The 23044-nt window shown below is 39.6% G+C and overlaps 1 protein-coding gene across 5 annotated transcripts in view; it reads right to left on the reverse strand.

Moving 5' to 3' along the window:
• LOC110674038 (cadherin-87A) overlaps nt 1–23044 on the reverse strand; it is an 869996-nt gene that overhangs the window by 215557 nt on the left and 631395 nt on the right. For all 5 annotated transcript variants that reach the window (XM_021837330.1, XM_021837335.1, XM_021837332.1 and 2 more), the window contains one exon: nt 12296–12501. In XM_021837330.1, coding sequence (XP_021693022.1) covers nt 12296–12501 — 206 coding nt within the window. The remainder of the gene's footprint in view (nt 1–12295; nt 12502–23044) is intronic.

Genomic DNA, 23044 nt, shown 5'->3' on the forward strand with positions numbered 1-23044 from the left:
AGTTTCATCCAAATCGGAATGGTACATGTCAGATTTCAGCATTTTATGGACGATTTCGCGTGGAACCGCTCTTGATAAAAATTACTTGAAAAAAAAAGGAAAATTTATTTGCAAAATGTTAAAAGCTCTAATCCAAAGATCTATTACTGCAGCGTAATGCAAAAATAGCCTATACACGAGAGCAGATTATATTTCGGTTGAAATGTTTAAGGCTCTCACGCAAACAAAATCTTCTCACAGCATAACTCAAATGAACAACGCATTTTTAAAAGAAAATATTTGTAGCAAAAATGTTTAACGATTCAATATAAATTTCAATGTTGGAAGTGTACATCAAAAACACCGTCTATTATCGAAAGAAGGGAAAATTTGTGATTGAGATAATTTTTTTTCCAGCATGTCTCGAAAGGAGATCATGCGTTTGCAAAAAACATGTTAAATATTGGCAGGTTCTAAAGTAATTACCATTATAACAGCACGTCTTGTAAGAATTAAACAGCAAAATATAAAAATGGTTAAAATTTAGCTTTACTAACTAATACAATATAAAACAGTATAATAATAAAGAACAGGCTTTTTTTAAAGAAGGCAAAATTTATGATTAAACCAATAGTCAGGGTCTTATTAACATATTTTTGTTATCTTAAAGTACTCCCCTATTTTTGTTCGACAAAATTTGTGCAGAACTTACCAATTCTAAATTACATTTTTATCCCTACTTCCCTTATTCTACTAATCCATGATGCTTTCAATCAAAACGTCATAAAAACAAAATAAAAAACTATCCCGATTTTGTCAGCCAAAAACTAATGGATGGGCTAAAAAAATCAGGTTCCCACTGTACGTAAAAAATATATATAGTTGGACTTCAGGATACTTTTTATTTAAAGCTTTTTGAAAAGAAAAAAAGCGACAGAATGTGGCAAAATTTGTTTAAGCACTTTAAAATCATTAAAATTACTAAGGATTAATGTTGAATAGTACTTAAATTTCAACCAAATGCCTTTTTGTAATTTTCTTCAAAATGTTGAACCATATATGTTTTTATAGCTATAGCTAATGTATGATATTAGTCAAATATTTAATTTTAAAAATATGAGTTTTGTACTTACTTATTTTCAAATTCTTTTTGACGATATTGAAAGTTCAACAAAATTAAAATTTTACCACAATTTCATTCAAGGATCAAAAAAATGTAACACATTAGGTATATTTTAAAACGAAAAAAAAAAAAAAATACCTAAAACATTTTCGGTAGTTTTGACCACTTTTCCGTATGAACCACGACCGTTATGCATCGGAGTCGGAGAGCGCGAATGCAGCGGCTAAAGATTAACGGTTGCAGTCAGAGCATCCGGGGCTGGGGGTTGGGTGGAACTGTGGAAAATAGAAACAGATTATGTGGGTCCCTCCCCCACTTTTCTTCCCCAACAGTCAGTAGTGGGGAATCGAAAGCGGGCGAATTTTCCCGTCATTTTTATCGACACCAGCAAAAGATGAAAAATGGCGATGATTGCTCCGAGGAATTTGCTTCGTTCAGGGTGGAAGGGGGGTGGTTAGGAGTGGGAAGGGCTGATGCTGTTGTTTGGAAAATTCAATTTACCCTTTCCCGAAAATGAAATAAATGATTTATGAGTAGTTGGTACACGTGATATGTGATACAGGGGGAGCAATGGTGCAGGACGGAGTGCTATTGATACTTGGGGAGATAAAAGCACTGTGATCTTTTTTAGGATGATTGTGGGAACGTGGGTTTATGGAGAAATCTTATAACTAGATATCCGATTTGAGGCAGATGTAACATTACAACGATTTTTATTGTACTTTACAGTAAACTTTCTGAGAATGATCCTCAGTGTTTTATTTTTCATATTAAATACTTTGGAAGTTTTGGAGATATTTCATTTTTCAAACCTTTTTTTTGTCAGATCTCAAGGAATTGATAGACTCGATATGAGAAATCATCACAACTCGTACATAACACCTCCATTCCACATTATCAATACAATGTAGATCTCGGTGGAATGCACACATTCAAACCTGGGAATCAATTTCCGGTCGGGAGCGCTGCATATCACAATGAATATTTTACGATTGATTGTAACGAACACCGAGTGGGAAGCTCACGTCATTCAAGGATTCGAGCTTGCTTGGCATAGACACAGAACAATGATTACTTCCATCAAGCCTTTGTCGTTCAAGGCAATGCAATGCAGTAAGGTAGCAAGTGACAATTTAATTCGAACAGAGTTTCGTCTGGGATTTAAACAGAATTCCGTCTGGGATTTAAACAGAATTCCGTCTGGGATTCGAACAGAATCCGGTCTAGGATTCAAACAGAATCCGGTCTGGACTTCGAACATAATTCCGTCTGGGATTTGAACAGAATCTCGTTTGAGATTCGACAGAATCCCATCTGGGATTCAAACAGAATCCCATCTGTGATTCGAACAGAATCCTGTCTGGAATTCGAACAGAACCCCGTCTGGGATTCGAATAGACTCCCGTCTGGGATTCGAATAGAATCCCATCTGGGATTCAAACAGAATCTCGTCTGTGATTCGAACAGAATCCTGTCTGGGATTCGAACAGAATCCCGTCTGAGATTTGAACAGAATCTCGTTTGAGATTCGACAGAATCCCATCTGGGATTCAAACAGAATCCCATCTGTGATTCGAACAGAATCCTGTCTGGAATTCGAACAGAACCCCGTCTGGGATTCGAATAGACTCCCGTCTGGGATTCGAATAGAATCCCATCTGGGATTCAAACAGAATCTCGTCTGTGATTCGAACAGAATCCTGTCTGGGATTCGAACAGAATCCCGTCTGAGATTTGAACAGAATCTCGTTTGAGATTCGACAGAATCCCATCTGGGATTCAAACAGAATCCCATCTGCGATTCGAACAGAATCCTGTCTGGGATTCGAACAGAACCCCGTCTGGGATTCGAACGGAATCCCGTCTGGGATTTGAACAGAATCCCGTCAGGGATTCGAACAGAATCCGGTCTAGGATTCAAACAGAATCCGGTTTGGGCTTCGAACATAATTCCGTCTGTGATTTGAACAGAATCCCGGCTTGGAATCGAACAAAATCCCGTCTGAGATTCGAACACAATTCCTTCTGAGATTCGAACAGAATCCCGTCTGGAATTCAAACAGAATCCCGTCAGGGATTCGAACAGAATCCCGTCTGGGATTCCAACAGAATCCCGTCTGGGATTCGAACAGAATCCCGTCTGGGATTTGAACACAATTCCTTCTGAGATTCGAACAGAATCCCGTCTGGAATTCAAACAGAATCCCGTCAGGGATTCGAACAGAATCCCGTCTGGGATTCCAACAGAACCCCGTCTGGGATTCGAACAGAATCCCGTCTGGGATTCGAACAGAATCCCGGCTGGGATTCGAACAGAATCCCGGCTGGGATTCGAACAGAATCCCGGCTGGGATTCGAACAGAATCCCGGCTGGGATTCGAACAGAATCCCGGCTGGGGTCCGAACAGAATCCCGGCTGGGATTTGAACAGAATCCCGGCTGGGATTCGAACAGAATCCCGTCTGGGATTCGAACAGAATCCCGTCTGGGATTCGAACAGAGTTCCGTCTGGGATTCGAACAGAATCACGTCTGGGATTCGAACAGAATCCCGTCTTGGATTCGAACAGTATCCCGTCTAGGATTCGAACAGAATCCGATCTGGGATTCGAATAGAATTCCGTCTGGGATGGGATTCGAACAGAATTCCTTCTAAGATTCGAATAGATTTCTGTCTGCGATTCGAACAGAATTCCGTCCAGGATTTGAACAGAATTTCATCTGGGATTCGAACTGAATCCTGTTTGGGATTTGAACAGAATCCCGTTTGGGATTCGAACAGAAATCTATCTGGGATTCGAACATTATCACGTCTGGGTTTTGAACAGAATCATGTCTGGGATTCGAACAGAATCCCGTCTTGGATTCGAACGGAATTCCGTCTGAGGTTCGAACAGAATTCCGTCTTGGATTCGAACAAAATCTCGTCTGGGATTTGAACAGAATTCCTTCTGGGATTCGAACAGAATACCATCTGGGATTCGAACAGATTTCCGTCTGAGATTCGAACATAGTCCCACCTGGGATTCGAACTGAAGGTATTCTTGAAGTCCTATTCACGTCATTGCACTACGACTCTCGCTAAGAAGTGAACTGTCTAAGACACCACTCACCGCACTGCATTGGATCAACGTCAAACAAAGTCAAGCACCGGTCTTAACCAGTAAATTATTCCCCATCGCACAGAAAGCCATCTTTTGCCGGGAGAGCTTTTCCTGGAAGCTAGGAAAATAGTTTCCCTGAGACAGTTTCGCCTCTGTGGTTTTATGATAAGTAGAGAGATTATGACCGATAAATTGAGAACTTGTTCTACACATACCTCCTAGACCTAGGCCATCTCCGATGGTGTGAAACAGCTCAGTGGTACGTTCATCCCCTTGCCAGGAATTCAGCCAACCGTTCGGCCTAAACGTTCCAAATGGCCGACAAATAACCCTAAATCACCCGGACAAATAACGTATTTCATTGGATGATTCCGCAGATATCTATTGTTTGCCGCCATCGCTATCATATAATTACCACCCCCAGCCCAGCCCAGCAGACGACATTCTCCGCAAGTGCTTTCTGTGAGGTTGTGAGGTGATCTCATCTTATCTAAATCTCCATAGAGTACAGTGGGGGAAAAATTGATTGAGATTTGGAAAAGTTATGGGAAACACTCGCTTTTTACAGCGATTTTCAAGAAAACCTCTCAAGTTTCTTCACAGGATGATCAATTCTTCTATGAATCAAGTTGTTTAACCCGTATAGGCCTGAGTGAAAGCAAAAATACTGAAACCCTCACCACTCAGCGAATTCTTAACGGATTCAAATGATTTTTTGTCAGTATACTGGCCCACATTTCTAGTTTCTAGAAGTAGCCAAAGGAACTAAGAAATATTCCTGTGGCCAGAGTTATTCCGGTGGGTCACTGGGTCAAGTCGGGTAAAAAAGAGCTATTTTTTGGGACATGCAAAGTTACCTTTATTTATTTGCAATGACAATCATTTTAATTTGCATAAATCATTAAGATCTGATATTCAACATTATAAATTAAGAGTTTTGAACCGTTTAAAATATACCGGATGTGGCCATTCGGACTTAATGCCCTGAAGAACCGGCTATGGATTTGATGGATACTAAACCGTTTCAATTCTCGAAAAGTAAAAATCAAACATAATTGTGCACTAAAATGCGTTTCCATAAGCTTGGCACAGATGTTCAGATACAAATTGTCCACTTTATCGTAAGTCTGAGGCGTCCCGGGACCCGAAAATGGTCATTTGGAGGATTAATCAAATGCAAAATTCATAGTAATCCAATTCAATCGTTTCTCAAAAGGTTAACACTTATTACAATTCCGTCATGTAGTGACCACATTATAGCCGATACCGGAAATTGTCTGTGACTTGAAATTTGCATACCTCCAGGGGTACAAACGCACAGTACCCTTCTCACCCGACCTGACCCAGTGATCCACCGGAATAACTCCGGCCACAGGAATATTTCCACGTTCCTCTGTCCACTTCTAGAAACTAGATATGTGTGCCAGTATACTGACAAAAAATCATATGAATCCATAAAGAATTCGCTGAGCGGTAAGGGTTTTAGAATTTTTGCTTTCACTCAGGCCTATACGGGTTAAAAAGTACCTACCGTTTTGATTCATATTACGGACAGCTTCAAATTCCGGACACTCTACTTTGTATGGGAAACATTTCACGCGAAATGTTTCAATTTTTGCTGTTCAAAAGTTCTCAATTTCAAGGCTCGTTTTAGTAAACTTTTTCCATTAATATCTTTGAAAATTTATAATGCCCAACTACCTTAGATGTCTCTTTGGTGGTTTAACGATTTCGATTGATGATTTGACTGTTCCATTAATGTTTATCATGAGCTGTCCGGAATTCAATTCAAAGTGTCCGGAATATGAGGCAAAGGCGAGAAAGCGTCCGGAATAAGAATCATGAAAAGGCCACACATTTTCATTTATTTAAAATTATTGAAGTTGCGGAAGCGTATTCTTTACCCACCGTTCGAAAGTAAAGGGCTCCCGACGCTGGATAGCGCTAAGGAATCATACAGAATGATTTATTTTGTATGCTCTATGCTGGGTTATATTTCCCTGAGTCCTTAAGTGTCCGTAATATGAATCAAAACGGTACTCCTGATGCAAAAAAAAGAAATATTTTGTGTTTTAGATAGCAAACTTTTGCCAAACACTAGGTTCGAACGTTATTTCTTTTCAACTGATGTATTTTCCCTGTAAATGTTGATAATATCACTTAAGTGAATCTTTTGCCCCACCTTACACTATAATTGTTAAGTAAGGACAAGGGTTTTGTGCTACAGAATCCCTTTTCATCGGAATGTGCGTGTATGCTTGAATCCCCATTTCTCTCAAGCTTATGATGATGATTATGATGGTTCTCTAGTGGTGGTAGAAGGGAATTCAGTCAGCAAGGAATGATCCCTTGGCAATTACCTTATCTCAATTGGACCAGCCACAAAGCCTCCTCCAGAAGGAAGGCAGGGCCCTTCATCCATTAGCTAAAGGTAAGGCCAAAGTGCATCATTGCATTGTTTCGTAAATTGCTTCGCACTTGCAACGCTCTGAATTCCATCATTGAATTTGATCCCAGCAGAGACGGGATGAGATATGGCGCGGATTGACCGTCCAGTGGACAATTATAAATCCAGCTGTTTGGAGAATAGCTATTGTTGAGCTTCGGTGAAGGGTAACGAACGATAGCCTCCTGTCCACATGTCTTCCTGAGCCTGAGCTCTGATAAATTCTTCCACCCGCACAATCAATTCACGATGCAATGCGGTTCAAGCCTCCTAACGCAAATTTACGACTGCGCCCAACCAGCCCCTTTCGAATTGTTCTCACGGTGCTCTCCAGACCGTTATTATCTGAAAAATGGGCTCGTTTTGAAGTAACGTATCTGCTATATTTTAATGATTTTTCATTTACTGTGAATAACAGGCGAAATATACCATCAAAACTTGGTCCAAGGTTTGGTAGTTATTTATAACCTTTAGACGGAGTTAAAAATAAGTACACGGATAAAAATCTGATCCCCACACCATGATTTACAAATCATGAAATTCATAAATTGATTAGGTTATAATATCAGGATCACAAATCATGGTTCCTGGAGTCATAATCATGATTCCTCATAAGCATAACATCCAGTGTGAAAACACTAAGCGGCGCACTTTGCTTTATCTCATTCGTATCGATCACTCGTAATTCAAGATGACGAAACGGTTGAGTGGTAGAGTACGTGGCTTGCAATAGGAAGGTTTTTGGCCCGAAAACAAAACATTGAGTTACGTCCTTCTTGTGGCGTAAACATCAAATCAATAATTTTAATAACTCCCCGTACATGGGTTCACCAAACTATCCAGACGATTGTGCTACACAAAAATAATCAAGTTTCATGGTGGAATTGGATCCGTAACAAAGGCTTAAAATGGCTAAAAATGCCTTAAAATGGCTTAAAATGGCTAATAACGGCTTAAAGTGGCTTAAAACATTAATACGGCTAAAAAAGCTTAAAACAGCTTAAAACGGCTAAAAAGGCTACAAATGGTTAAAAAAGCCTTAAAATGGCTTAAAATGTCTTATAACGGCTTAAAATGGCTTAAAATGGCTTGCAAAAGGCTTAAAACAGCTTAAAACGGCTAAAAAGGCTTACAATGGTTAAAAAAGGCTTGAAATGGCTAAAAACGGCTTCAAATGGCTTCAAACGGCTTAAAATGGCTTGAAAAGGCATCAAAAGGCTTAAAATGGCTTCAAACGGCTAAAACGGCTTAAAATAGCTTAAAACAGCTTAAACGGCTTAAAACAGCTATAAAAAAACTTAAGAGGGCTTGAAATGGCTTAAAACGGCTTAAAACGGCTTAAAAAGGATTAAAATTGCTTTAAACGGCTTAAAATGGCTTAAAACGGCTTAAAACGGCTTGAAACGGCTTAAAATGGCTTTAAATGGCTTGAAACAGCTTAATATGGCTTAAAACGGCTTGGCAAGGCTTAAAATGGCTCGGCTTCAAACGGCTTAAAATGGCTTAAGATATGTTAAAACGGCTTAAGACGGCTTAAAACGGCTTTAAATGGCTTGAAACGGCTTAAAACGGCTTGGCAAGGCTTAAAAAGGCTTAAAATGGCTCAGCTTCAAACGGCTTGAAATGGCTTAAAACCCCTTAAAACGGTTAAAATGGTTAAACGGTTAAACGGTTAAAATGGTGATGTTTCATTGCGAATTCCTCCACTATTTCCATGAAAGTTTCTCCAGGGATTTAAAAAATTTCTTCAAAATTTAATACAGAAATTCTTTCAGGGATGCTTGTATGGTTGTGTGTAAAGGTTCCTTCAAGGAATTTCTTCAGGGATTAAACTAGAAATTTGTGTTAGATTTTTTACGGAGATTCCTCGAAGTATTCCATCAAGAATCCAATGAGAGTTTTTACCAGGAATTTATTTAATGACCCATCCAAACATTTCTTTAGAAATTCCTTCAGGAATTTTTCCATGAAATTTTCCAGTAATTCTCCCAGGAGTTTCTCCCGGAATTTCTACAGGAATCTCTCCGGATACTATATCGCTGATTACTCCACTATTTTGCATGAAGCACTACCAGAGGTTTCTATAGAGCTTCCTCCAACAGTCTCCTTGAGGATTCTTCCGGGATACTTCCAAGGGTTCTTCCAGGCATTCATTCAGGAATTCTTCCAGAGATTCTTCAGGAGTTTATCCAAACATTCAATTCGGCATTTTGCCTCCAATTTTCCAGGGGTTACTTCAAAACTTCCTCCAAGAATTCCTTTAAAAATCTCCAAATGACCAATGATGAACATTTCTTTTAAAGCTTTGCCAAGAGTTCCCTCAGGTATACTGTTAGGGATTCTTACAAGAAAGTCTTAAGGAACCTTCCCCTTCTTTATGCCATGGTATTCAAAAAATTCCAACTCGAAAAGATGGACCGATTGGATTCGAAGACACGACCCTCAGTTAGGTCTTGCTGAATAGTTGAGCGTTTACTCTACGACTATATGGGTCCCTGTGATATTCAAATGAAATTCATGACAAAAATTGTAATAGATTCCCTGCGAGATAACCTAGTAGAATCCCTAAATAAATTCCTGTTAGAATAAGAGAATTCCGCAAAATTGTCGGTGAAATTCTTGGATGAACTTTAGTCGAATATCCGTATGACTTAGATGGAATCCTTCTAGGAACTCCTGGAGCAATTCTCTTGAGAAATTCATGTCAAATCTCTCATAAAATTTCTTCATCTCTCTCATTAGTTAACATCTCTCTAATTAGTTTTCAGAAGTTCCTCCAAAGAATACTTTAAAATTCCTTCAGAAATTCTTCTAGGATTTCTCCAACGATATCCCTGAAGATTGCTCCAATGAATCATCAAAAAAATCTTTCAGGGATTCTTACAGAGACTCTTCCAGAGATACCCCTAGGTACTCCCCCAGAAATTTGTTAAGAAATTCCTCTTAAAATTCCACCTGGAATTCCTCCGGAAGTTTCTCGACGATTTTTCCAGCATTTTCTCCAGAGATTCCTTTTGACGTACCTCGCCTACAGGAATTCGTCAATGGATTCATGCAAATAATTATCCAGGAATACCCCAGAGAAATTCCCTGGTATTCTTAAAGAGATTATGCCAGGAATCCCGAATGGAATTACACCTTGAACTTTCGCAATCACCCTTCAAGAGTTGTTCTAATTATTAAGGATTATCTCCACTAATTCCATCAAAGATCAATTTATTATTAGTATTATCTCGGGCTAAGAAAAATAAAAAAAGCCTCAAGTGATTTCTGCAGTATTTTTTCAGAGTATACTCCAAGGCTGACTCCAAGAATTCCTACAAAGATTGCTTCAACAATTCCTTCAGGATTTCTTCTAGAAGTTAGTTCCAAGGAATCCATCATCTACTATTAAGGAATCACATCACGAATTCTTTCAGAGGACCAGTACTTTTTTCAGGGCTTCCTTCTAGGACTCCTACTTATATTCCACCAGGAGTTGATGTAGAAAAACCAAAAGGATTATTTTCAGCGATTCTTTACTGTATTTTTCCTACAGTGTACTCTACTGCCCATAACTGCAAAACAGTCACATTCGACATTTTTGACAAATTGGAGTTAATACCATGGAGAGTCAACAAATTACAAATACTTTCGATCAACTTACTGATTGATTGATGATTAAGTTGATCGAAAGTATTCGTCATTTGATGACTCTACATGGTATTAACTCCAATTTGTCAAAAATGTCGAATGTGACTGTTTTGCAGTTATGGGCAGTCCAGGGATTTATCCAAAAACTTCTCAATGGTTTTATAATGATTCCTTCAAGTATTCCACCTCAAAATTCTCCAAAGATTTATTTAGGAATCCCTCCAACGAAACTTCAGGAATTTCTTAAATGATTCAATTAGGATTCTTTTCTTGCGATTCCACCTGGAATTCCTCTAGAAATTCTTTAGGAGATTGCTCAATGAATCCCTTCCAAGAAATTAATACAAGAATTCCATAAAAAAAAATCCCCCAGGAATTGCTCCTATCAAAAATCTTCCAGTGATTCTTCTAGCGATTTCCCTTGCAATATCTCCAAAAAAACCTTCAGTGATTAATCCAAACAATCTTGTAGGGATTGCTTTAGGGAGTCCTACATGATTTTCGCTAGAAATTCCTTCAATTATTCCTACAGAAATACATGCCTAAATTTACTCATGGAACTCTTACAGTGATTGTACCCAAAATTTCTCAAAGGATTCATCAAGGCGTTTATCCAGGAATAGGGAATCTCTATAGGAACTCCTGTTGAATTTTCTGAAGAAATTACTGATAAGATTCCTGAAGGAATTTCTGATGGAATCCCTGCAGGAACTCCTGATGCATTTCCTTGAGGCTATCCTAAAAGAATTTCAGGTGGTATCTCTTGAGAAACTTCTGATGAAATCTCTAGAAAAACTCCTGATGGAATTCCAATATGAGCTCCTGCTGAAATTCCTGATAAGATTCTTGATGGAAGCCCTAAAGATAATTCTGATAGAATCCCCATAGGAACTCCGGATAGAACTCCTGATAGAATCCCTGGAGAAATTCCAGGTGGAATCTCTGAAGGAGGGAGGGAATGGAGAAACTTTTCATAAAATTTCTAGAGGAACTCCTGATGGAATTCCTAGATGAGTTCCAGGTGGAATCGCTGAAGGAACTCCTGATGGAATCCCTAGAAGAACATCTGATGGAATCGCCATGATGGAAGAATCCCTAGAGGAACTTCCGATGGAATCCCAGAGAAACTCCTAATGGAAACCCTGAAAAAACTCTCGATGTAATTCTTCGTGGAACTCATGATTGAAACTTTAGCATGGATGGAATTCATGGAGAAAATTTTGATGGTGTAATCCTTACAACAACTTCTGATAAAAACTCTCCTGGAATAACTTCAAAAGAGGAATTCCGTATTATGGATTCATCGATAGAGCTACTGGTGTATTTGCTGAAGAAATAGGTTAAAGATTGTGGAAAAACGCCAGTCGAATGTATAGAAACAACTCAATAGCGCACATTTGCTAGATCACCATGTCGTCGTCGCTATGAAAATTCATTTTGGCTTGGCATCCATCTGCATCCGCAGTTCATGGGATGTCGAAGTTTCAATTTGACATGCTAACGTCGATGTTCGTGCAACATCCTTACAGACGGTACGATCAGTTCGTCAAACATTTGGCTCCGCCCACCAGCGGTTTGAGTAAAATCAAACTCGTTTGATTTTGGCCGACCGATTCGTCAACCGACAAACGTGTTTCACAAACTGTCAAATTGGTTCGTCAAGCAGCATATAGCACCAACATGAGCGTCAACCTGGAGGCTGGAGTCAATGTTGGTCAAACCGTCTGAGCGTCTGTGGGCTGCATAAGAACGAAATTTGGTTGATCTTTTTATTCAAAACTCCGTCCAGAGCTAGCAAATTACGAAATAAACCAACTTCTGGCAAATTTTTGATTTCCGGTTATCACGGTAAATGAAAAATCGTTTAAATATCTCTGATTTCATTTGAATTGGCGTAACTTCAAATTGAGCGTCCCAGACATACAACTTAGCTATAGAAAGCGACAGGAGATCCCAGATTTATAAAAACACCCTGGGGAACGCCGTGTCTCCTAACACTGATAGCACTTACCTCACGGTCCAGCGGTTTTATCACCTTGACGTCCCCACTGATTGGGTCCACCATAAAGTTGTCCGAGCCGAGCAGCCCAAACGAGACGTTACCGCCCTCCGGATCGTAACCCTCCAGCCGGTAAACGACGCTTCCCACCGGAGTTGTCTCCGGCAGGGCCAAGTTGTTCATGTCCTGCGTGAAAATCGGCGGCAGGTTGCAGTGACCTGTAAAGAAACAACAAAACGAGGACAGAATATTACTAAACTTGCTGGGAGAATTTTCTGGATTGATTTGTGTCGTAAAGAGGAAATAAAAAGGAATTTTCCGGGGATACATTCTGATCCATCCATCATCATTTGCACCGGGATTAATCCTTACATTCCAGCCTTATGCTCTGGCTTTAGTTATTCAGGCCCTGTTAGGAAGCGAACGAAACATACGTCGCTCACATTCCTCATTTCGAAACCGTAGAGAGAAGCAAACATCGACACAGTTGGATATAGGGTAGGGTGGCCCATAATGATTGAACTAGCAGAATCTTATATTACACATCCCAGGTTTGTTCATTTGGACTCCTCAGAAGCTACTGCGAAAGCGAGTCCGTGAACTCTAAGGGCTTGATAGCTCATGATGTATGCAGTTTATTTTTTCCACATAAAAATGGTCCACCTTACCATAGAGGGTGCCTCCGAAGCCGAACTTTAACTTCTGCCCCAGAACAAGAACCGAACCGAAACGGAAGCATCAATTTTATTACGAGAAGCTCGGATTTATGTCACACATACGGTTGCCGTCTGCTTTCCTCGTCCGCTCCCAGACGAGGACGACATACACCCGAGCTGGTTCGGTTCTCGGGTTCTGGGTTTCGAGTTCAACGGGAAACTCCGACGAATATTTCTTTGTTTGAATGGGAATTTAAGAGCGATCGTTAGGGTGGGGAAGGGTAGGTAAGGCAGAAACGGGTAGACAGGGAAAAGTTGTAATATTCTGAGCAAACGAATAATTCAGTGCAGATAAAAATGACGCTCATTTGGATTCGGTGCTACGGTGGGAACGTTCTTCGGTGGTGGTGGTGGAGTGAGGGATATGTTACTCATCGTTGAATGAATAAAGTAGGGCATAAAAATTAAAGAAGATGGCTTGAGCTTTAGGCAGCAGTTTTATAACAATTATTAGCTTAAACAAAATAGAAGAATTTATTCTCATCACTTGAAAGGAAACAAAAGAGTTTCGCAGAGAAATCTTGAGCTTTTCCAGCTATATACTGTATTGCAGATGTCGATTTTTATAAGAAACTTTCGGCTCACAACCGAAAATTCAATTAAAATAAAAATAAAATTTGAACATGCTGTAGAAAAAAGCACCATTTTCCAATAGTTCATATTATAAGTATTATTAAGGATTGTCGCTTTGGTATCATAATTTCATTGGTTGTGCGACTCGCCGCTCTGATGAAAACACAAAATTACCCATCTAAACGATTCAAATTACAAAAATATTTGAATATTTCTAGGGTAGATGCACCGGTTTTGCCCATAGGCCAAATGTAACCATACCCGAGGAGGAAAGAATAACTCGCCAATAACTTATGCATACCATATTTTGGTATCATACCAGAATTAGGTATTGTTCAGTTATCAATACCTCATTTTGGTATTATAATGGTATTTGAAAAAAATGTTTAAAGCAATTAAAAATACTTCATTTTGGTATTCGTCAGCTATTGAGGACTGCTGGAGGTATTGAACTAGTATTGAAAAATTTTACTTTTATATGATAATCCATCAAGTATTATTTAGGTATCACAATACCTGATCTAGTTATCAGCTTGGTATTTGTAGAATATGCAGAAGGTATTATTTGAGGTATTTTACCTCTTATGCAGGGCTCATTCATACCTCATTCAGGTTGTAAGTATTGGAAATTATCTGGTATGGAATACCTCTATTTGGTATTCAGTAGTTATTTTTTTCTGCTCGGGTAGTAACCATAGCTTCAATTGAGCGTATGTGTAGTATATTTTTTAAACATATTTTCCTTTAGGCTTCCCTACATTTTTTTACAATCTTTACGATTAAAATCAATTTTTGTCAAAATTTCGGCAAAATCGAAGGTGATTGTAGTTTTATATGGACGTTAATATGGAGAAAATTCGAAAAATGTTAGAAACATGATAGTATTTGTTTTGGGAAGAACATCATTTATAAATTTGAACTTGTTTTTTAAGCCAATGAGAAGAAAGTTGCTGAAGAGAATTAAACATTCCGACGGATGGGAGAAATGATATGCATATATTTGTGTGCCATGTCTTAGTTCGATATATGCTTATAGTCCAATAAGCTTCTTGCAAAAACCACAATGAGCACACAACCAGTGTGAGTATGTTTTCTCCATAAAAGCCGAAGTAATGAGTTTTGTTATATATTTTAGCATCAACATTGGTATTATAATTGTATTGGTGTTGGAAGTAACATTTCAGTTTCTAAATATAAATACAAAATTTAAAACCTTTAACGTCTTAAAGCCAGGGCCTTCCTTAGCCGAGTGGTTAGAGTCTGCGGCTACAAAGCAAAGCCATGCTGAAGTTGTCTGGGTTCGATTCCCGGTCGGTCCAGGATCTTCTCGTAATGGAAATTTCCTTGACTTCCCTGGGCACAGAGTATCATCGTACCTGTCTCACGATATACAAATGCAAATCGCAACTTTGGCAAAGAAAGCTCTCAGGTAATAACTGTGGAAGTGCTCATAAGAACACTAAGCTGAGAAGCCGGCTCTGTCCCAGTGGGGACGTTAATGCCAAGAAGAAGAAGTCTTTAAGCCACCTTTGAATCCTTACCAAAGTGGCTGAAAATTTGACAGGATTTAGTTTCTAGCAAAAAGATTATGAAGATGATTTGGAAAAGGAGATTTTACAACTTTTTGTTATTTGAACCACCCTAATGACCCGTAGTATGTTTCAGATTGCGCATCACTGCAAAAGGACTCAAAGTGACATATTGTGGCTCTCAAAAACCGTCATTTTTGAAAAAATCTTTAGGGCATTTGGTCTTAAATACCTACATTTGGTCGAATGGTTTTAGAACATGTTGTCGAAAGATTATTTAGTAATGTAACCGTGTAGTTCAAAATATATAAAAGCGAATTAGAATTTTTGCACGATAAATGATCTTGTTAATTTTTGGAAAATATACTTTTCATCAGAACTTAATAAAGGATCTACCTAAACGATAATTATTACTTACGCTTTACAACGTGGTTAGTACACGATTTGTTTTACGAGATATTTTATTTTGTCCAATTTTATAGCAGTTCAAAGGTAATTATGTCTATTTATAGCTCAACGTTGGAAATTTAATAATCTGTTGAATCGATTATTCCTTTAAAATATCATCACTCATTAGGAAAAAAAACCTCCTTATAATGTTCGTGGCTCAGTTGTTTATCTTTATTTTATTACAACTTTCAGTATTAGTTCTTGGAACCTTTATGAAGTATCAAGTTGCACAGCGTACCGCCGTGAGTAAAACTTTGGCATGCGGAAACTACATTTACTACGGTTGGATATAGAACAATTTGATTTGGCCACACGGAATTACTCGAAAGTAATGCATTCTTTTACGCTGAATAAAGAGGCAAACTTTGATGGCAATGGCTTCAAGGAAACGATGTTGACGAAGTGTATCAAAAGTTTCGCCTGTAGGATACATTTTCCTACTCATGATAAATCAGTATACATTCATGGGTAAAAATGTGGCTTTGATGACTGAGTCGATGAATTCGATTGATATTAAGTAGATATTTTATTCCATCGAAAACAATCAGCGAGAATCGCGTAAGGTGAGACAAGTAACGTCAACAACGCAAGGGGTCAATCGATTTTGTTGCGCGTTGATCAATTGCGATCCCAAAATGTCGCTCGCCACATATTGAAGGCATGCAATGACCAATGCAGAGTTCATGCACTATGTCATATTGTTCTAGCGTATGTAACCTCCAGTATCAACATCTATCATATACACTTTCTTCTTTTTCACTGTGTATGAACGTCAAAATATCACTGTACAATAATCAGAAACATTTCGACTATTAGATTTCCCTATTCGACTAAATTTTCGACTTAATGTTCTTTCGACCAAATTTAATATGCTTCCTAAAGTAATTAAATTATTTTCGACAAAATATGCATTTGATTAATTGTCCTTTCGACCAAATGTAATTTCGATTTAACGTCATTTGACCAAACGTCATTCGAATAAATGTCATTTTTAATTTAAATTGAATTGGTTCATATATTGCATCACATCGTAAAACGAGAGAAATTTGTTCGTGCTAATAGGTATCTGTTAGTAAGTTATTCCATTTTTTTTTAATTTAAGATATTGTACTTCCCAGTATGGTAAGTATATGGTAAGTATGGTAAGCATTGATTTATAAGTTTCTTAATCAGTCTAAAATATGTACAAACTAACGTCTTCTAATAATATAATTTCGTATGATTTCACATGCGAAAATGCACATCCATTCATTATCTCTTAGTACAAGAACATATCGTTCAGTAGGTATTTGTTATATTGAAAAATAAAAAGTTTTTGTTTATGATCTCCGTTTTGGTAATTTGATGAGTACCAGAGGGGTTCTAATTAATCCAAAAATTTCTTGTAGTAAACACTTTTAATCTACTGGTGGAATAAGCAATTTCTTGATGGTTTTTCAATATGGTTGAAACTCTTAAGCAGTAAGTAAAAGGAGTATTTTATGGATAAGTACCGATGTTCTAGCTCCTCCATAGACTACATGGAATATAGGTCGAGGGATGTACAAGCGTAAGCAGTCGTATAAGCGTATTCGGAGGATATTTCAAAATGGCATACACTCCTAACCCTTCATTTCATTAAACGGAAGTTTTGCTTTTCCTTATACGGATGTTTTTGAACCTCCAAAGACTCCGTCGAACAAAGGGCCTTAGGATCTATTGAGTGGTCTATTGACAGCTTTTAGCTTCGACAGATACCCTCTACTATCGGCATAAGTAAACATAGTGTTATTGTATTTGTTGTTATTTATACTGATACTCTCAATTCTACAACAGGGGGATCGTGGACCCTCAACCATGTGAAAAGCTCGCTGAAACGAGCATCTTACACCGAGCCATTTTTTCGTGGTTATCAAGGTTGGGAAACAGTGATTTAGATTGTTTTTAATAATGGTACAGATTTTAAGCCCTACACATAAGTAAACGAAAAGTGCGCGTTGAACTTAAACACTCATCCAGCTTCATAATATGAATCTGCTGGGCGTGTAATGCTTATTAAACAACAAATTATTATGCTGGTAGATCTTGAAGATTGTATAGCATATTATTCAAGAAGTTCTCAGATGTCTAAGAACTTGTGGTGTATTCGCCAAGAATTGTAGTTAAAGTATTCAAATATTAAGTAGATGAAAAAACCGAATTTAGTACTATACCATTTAATTCCACTAGAGTTTGTATCCTTTGACAGATACGCGTATTTCGACCTCAACTGTAAGGCCGTCTTCAGTGTCGTGTACTAGACTCGACTTCGACATTCAAATATTTCTGGCTAAATTATACATTCTTCAATATGTTACAAATTATGCTCATATATTTGATGATCTTTATTCCATGGAGCTGTTGGATGCCTCAGATTGTGCACAAATAACTGTTCTGACGTATTCCACTTCGATTTCATGACTTCATTCGGCTTACTTTATTGTATTATTAAGAGCACATAAACACTTAAATTATTTTACCGATCTTAACAAAACGATTCGTAGAAATTTTTTTTTTTTTTTTTATTTCTTTATTAAAGAGACTTTCGGCCCAAGGCCGGTTCGTCTCTGATTATAGATGGGTCTTAAGGATCCATCACAAAAGTTGCGAACAGAATTTTTTACAGAGTTTTTTGAAAAGAAAAAAAAAATAGTCTGAAGACTACTCACATACTTAATTTATCAGAGTTTAGTATTTATGTAAATATCAGGTGCTCGTTGTCTGTTGTAGTCTCGTAGTCTTCATCAAAGTCCGTTTTTCTATCTGCAGAGTTAGATTGCAGTGAAAAGCCTTGTATCCTTCAAAAAGTGTATCAAGGCTGTTTCCATCGCCAAATCGTTGCTCAGTATTGTGTCGATGCCTCCAAGATTGTATTGCGTTCGGTATGATTCTAATGCCGGACAAACACACAACATATGTTCCACTGTGTTGGCTGTCCCACAATTATCACATATGATACGGAAATTTCGACCTCCTCCCATATTATGGGAGGCCTTCGTATGTCCCGTTCGGAGACGAGACAGGATTATTTGCTCCTTTCGGTCGATTCTGTCTTTCAAGGGGGTTGTGATTCCTTTTATTTTCCGAATGAATAATGTTCGGTCACTCCACCAGTCCTTAGACCATGCATGCTTCACTGCTGTCTTTAGCCAGGATTTCACATCAGCTCCGGGAATCTCTGAAGTGAGTCGGCGGCTTGTTCGACCAAGGTCTGCCAGTCGATCTGCAGACTCATTTCCTGGGATGTCACAGTGGCCAGGAACCCACATAAAACTTACTTTTGGGGTACCTCTAGTTTCTAGCAAACTTTGTGTGACTTGAATCCATGGATGTCTTGATGTTTGGGATCTAATGGATAGGATACAACTGGCGGAGTCCGTAACAATTAGTTTGGGTTTCGTTGATCGATGAGATACAGCTTGCATTATTGCGGCCGCTTCAGCCGAGAAAACCGACACCGAGTCAGGTAGGCTAAAATGATCCTCTATGTGCTTTCCCGCAATGCCGATTCCGACTTTATTGGATAGTTTGGATCCGTCCGTGTACATCATTTCTGTGTTGGCGTATTTTGTTGTGATACGCTCATTGAATAGTGATTTGGCTATGGTCGGATTAGATCCCTTCTTAAGTCTATTTTTGATGAAATTGTCTACCAATGGCTCGCTGGCTCGCCAGCTCCTAGGTCCGATACGGTGGAGCTCAGCCACCGAGGGGAGCGTGACTCCAGCGACTGAATTTAGGATTCGGTCGGCTTCTGTCGCAAGGAAAGCCGGCGATCCGTCACCTTTGGTGCGCTCAAGAAAACTAACGGCTTTGGTACCGATTGTAGTTGCTACCTTATAGATAAACGGCATAACTCCGGCTTCAACGCAAGCAGCTTTAGCAGGTGTCGATGGTAATAAGCCGGAGATGGTTCTTATTGCGTTATGGTACGTGGGACTTAGGATAAGGATAAATTTCGGTCAAATGTGACACCAAGTATCTTAGCAAACTTCTTTGTGGGTATTGGTTTTCCTTTAACAGTGATAGGTTTTTGGGGTGGTCGATGTTTTTGGGCACATATATGCATTCTAACACATTTCTCTGGAGAGATATCAAATCCAACAAGATCAGTCCATTTCACCACTGCGTTGACTGCGGCTTGCAGCTTTCTTCTAATAGCCTTTGGGTGCTTTCCGGTGACGACCAGAAGTATGTCGTCGGCATACACATAAATAAATATACCCTTAGGCAGAACGTCGAACACCCCATTCATAGCCACTAGGAATAAAGTGACTGCTATCACTGATCCCTGTGGAACCGTTTCTTCTGCAACCGGTTTGGAGCGATGATTTCCTATAATCACCTGAAATGTTCTATTTGTCAAGAAGTTTTTTAGGAAGGCCAGCAGATTTCCCGTTACTCCCCACTGTGCCAATTTCTCAAGCACACTAGGAGTCCATGCTCTGTTATAAGCTTTGGCCAAGTCAAGAGAAGCCATTTCGATGTGCTCACCGCACGAAATGGCATCATCGAGGGTTTGACCTAGAGTCGCAAAGTATGTTCCAGTGCCAAGGCCAGATCGGAATGCATGCTGTCGGTAGTCTAGTTTCCCATTTATATCTAAATACTCCATCAGTCTCCTATTAACCATCCGCTCCATGATTTTGGACATGCAGCTTGTTAGAGCAATTGGTCGATAATTTCGTGGATCGCTAGATGGTCCAGTACTCTTTGGGATTGGCACTATTAGGCTATGTCGCCAGCTTTCTGGAAAAGTTCTGGATGTCCATTCCTTGTTGATCATCTCGAGTAAGATTGCTTTGCAATGCATTGGAAGGTTTTTGATCATGTGGTAGCCAATTTCATCCGGCCCTGAAGATTTTCCACAGCATTTTTGTAGAACAAATTGAAGTTCTTGTATAGAGAACGTTTGGTTGTAGTTTTCGTCGGTACCAGAGGGAATAACAAAATCTGCAATGGCTGTCTTTGCTCCTGAGTGGCGCTTTAGAAATGCTTCTGGGTACCGTTGAAGTGATGATAAATTGAAGAAATGATCAGCTAGTGCGTCAGCTATTATGGCTGGATCTCTAACGGTTTGGTTTTTTATTTTGAGAGCTATACCATTCTTTGTCTTTTTACCCTGGATAGCGTTTACTTTTCCCCAAAGCTCGGCGGAAGATTGGGAATCGTTTATGCTGTCTAGAAATTCTGCCCAAGAGCGTTCTTTGGCTTCCCGTACGATTTGTCGACATTCGTTTCGAGCGGTGCGAAGCTTCAAAACTGCTTTTTCCTTGTCGGGGTGTTCTGCTGGAAGTCGTTTGGCGGCTCTGAGTGCCTTGCGTCGTGCTTTAACAGCCTTCTTGATGTCCTCGGACCACCAACGAAGGGCCCGGCGCCCAGGGTTAGGGCTGGTCTTCGGTATGTTAGTTTTTGCGGCCTCATGAATTGCTTCAGTGAATTCCGTTATCGATTTTGGTTCGGAATTTTTGAATGAACTGTTGATTGATGATTGGAATCCTGACCAGTCAGCTTTGTCATAGATCCATCGTGGTCGTCGAGATGTATTTGGGGGAGTCGTGTTAAGGAGAATGGTTATTGGGACGTGGTCACTTCCCATCGGATCACATTCTGCCGACCAGCTTATCCGATTCATTATGGTCATGGAGGCAAGAGAGATATCTATTGCTGATTCATGTTGGCCTCTCATAAACGTAGGTGATCCATCGTTGAGTATGGTCAGTCCATTTTGGCCAGCTATTTCGAGCAATATAGCACCACGAGCATCGGTGTGACGGCTTCCCCACGCCTGGTGGTGTGCATTGCTATCTCCTAGTAGGATAATTGGTTCTGGCAACTTTCCTATTAGTTGCTTAACTTGATTTTCAAGATCAGGTATATTTTGATTTGGGATGTACGCTGAAACTACTGTGACCGGGAAAGGCCAAGACAATCGTACCGCTATAATTGGAAGGTTTGTGTCCAAGGTTATATTTGAAAATGGAAGTTCGGCTGCAATGCCAATGCCTACGGAATGATAGATATTTCGGTTTATTTTAGTAATCCATTTGTACTTTCTCCCAAGTGTATTATCCATGCTCTCTGTTGTTGCCTTATGAATTTCCTGTAATGCGATGATAGAGGGATCCTTGTCAACAACAATCTTTTGTAGATCAGGCAGATTGTTATAAAACCCATTCATATTCCACTGAAGGATCCATGTGTGCTGCTCACTGTTGCCGATGTTACTTGTTTTCTTTAAGTGATTACAATATGATGAAGTTACACCGGAAGCGCGTGCCGGTTCGCTGTTTTCTGGCGGTGGAGATGAACAATCTGACTTTTCGGAGACGATAGCAGACTTTGAAACAGACCCACTGCAGGTAAACCTAGATTGACTTACGGTAGCGGTATTAGATGTGCCGGTGGAATCGGAAGGAGGATCCAAGGGATTAACATTTTTAAATTTTTTTCGAGAAGCTGACACGCAAGATAGGTTTGATGGTCCCGCTTTTATCGAAGCTGAAGCTCCAAAGCGGACACGATGAAGTTGATCATAGAGATCGGCGTTGCAAACCTCCGGGCCAAGTGGTGGTAATCGAGATGTTATAAACACTTTTGAAGAGGAAGGAGTATCGAACCTGTTTCGTAGTGGTTTGATGCGTGTTCGGAGATCGTATCTTCTCAGAACTGGCTTGACTTCCACGTTGTGCAATGGAGAATAGACGTGGAAATGTCTATTTTGGTGTCCATCGTTGAATTGGGTTCCCTCGCTGTCCTCAGGGGTACAAGTATTGCTACTTTTGTGCGTCCCTCTTCCAGTTACTCCGCCAGGTGCTTTTCTGTCCTGAGAAGTATCTGGGGAAAATGGGGAACGGGTTTGTATTCCCTTGTGCGTCCCATATGCAAGAATCACTCTCGGATGCCGGAGGTTGTCCGCCAGTTCCGGTTGGGGTGTAATGTCCGCACTGACGGGGCCCCGACTATCCGGAGCTTTCACTGCTGCTCTTCTTGTTCTTGTTATGTTGGTAGTTGATAGGGGAGATGTTGGTTCAGTCAACTCTCGATTCTTCTTCTTCACGAGCTTCTTTTGGGTACTGAAGATAATAGTTTAGTAGTAAGGAGTTTACGGGTGCTTAGCTTCAGCTGAGAGGACTGAACGGATAGCGATGTTTATTCGATTTCGATTGTATCCGTACCATCAACGCCGCTTCGCTTAGATTTCGAAGTACGGCTGTTGGAGTCGCTGTTGGAGTCTGTGGTTGGGTGATTTCTTTTGGTTGGGTTAGAGGCGCTTGTTCCTACTGAGGTCGTAGTTTGCATTGAGTTCTTGGAGTGGAAGCTCTTCATACTTTCTTCAGAAGAGAATCCTCTGTCTTTGTTTGATTCGTATTGCTTTCGGTGTTTCTGTTTCCTACGGTTGTTCTTGGTGTTTTGCGCTGGGCCATTTTCGCTGCTGTTATTTTCAGCGATCCATTTTGAGCATCGCGACCTGA

This window comes from Aedes aegypti, chromosome 1 (genome assembly GCF_002204515.2).
Source record: "Aedes aegypti strain LVP_AGWG chromosome 1, AaegL5.0 Primary Assembly, whole genome shotgun sequence".
Lineage (NCBI taxonomy): Eukaryota > Metazoa > Arthropoda > Insecta > Diptera > Culicidae > Aedes > Aedes aegypti.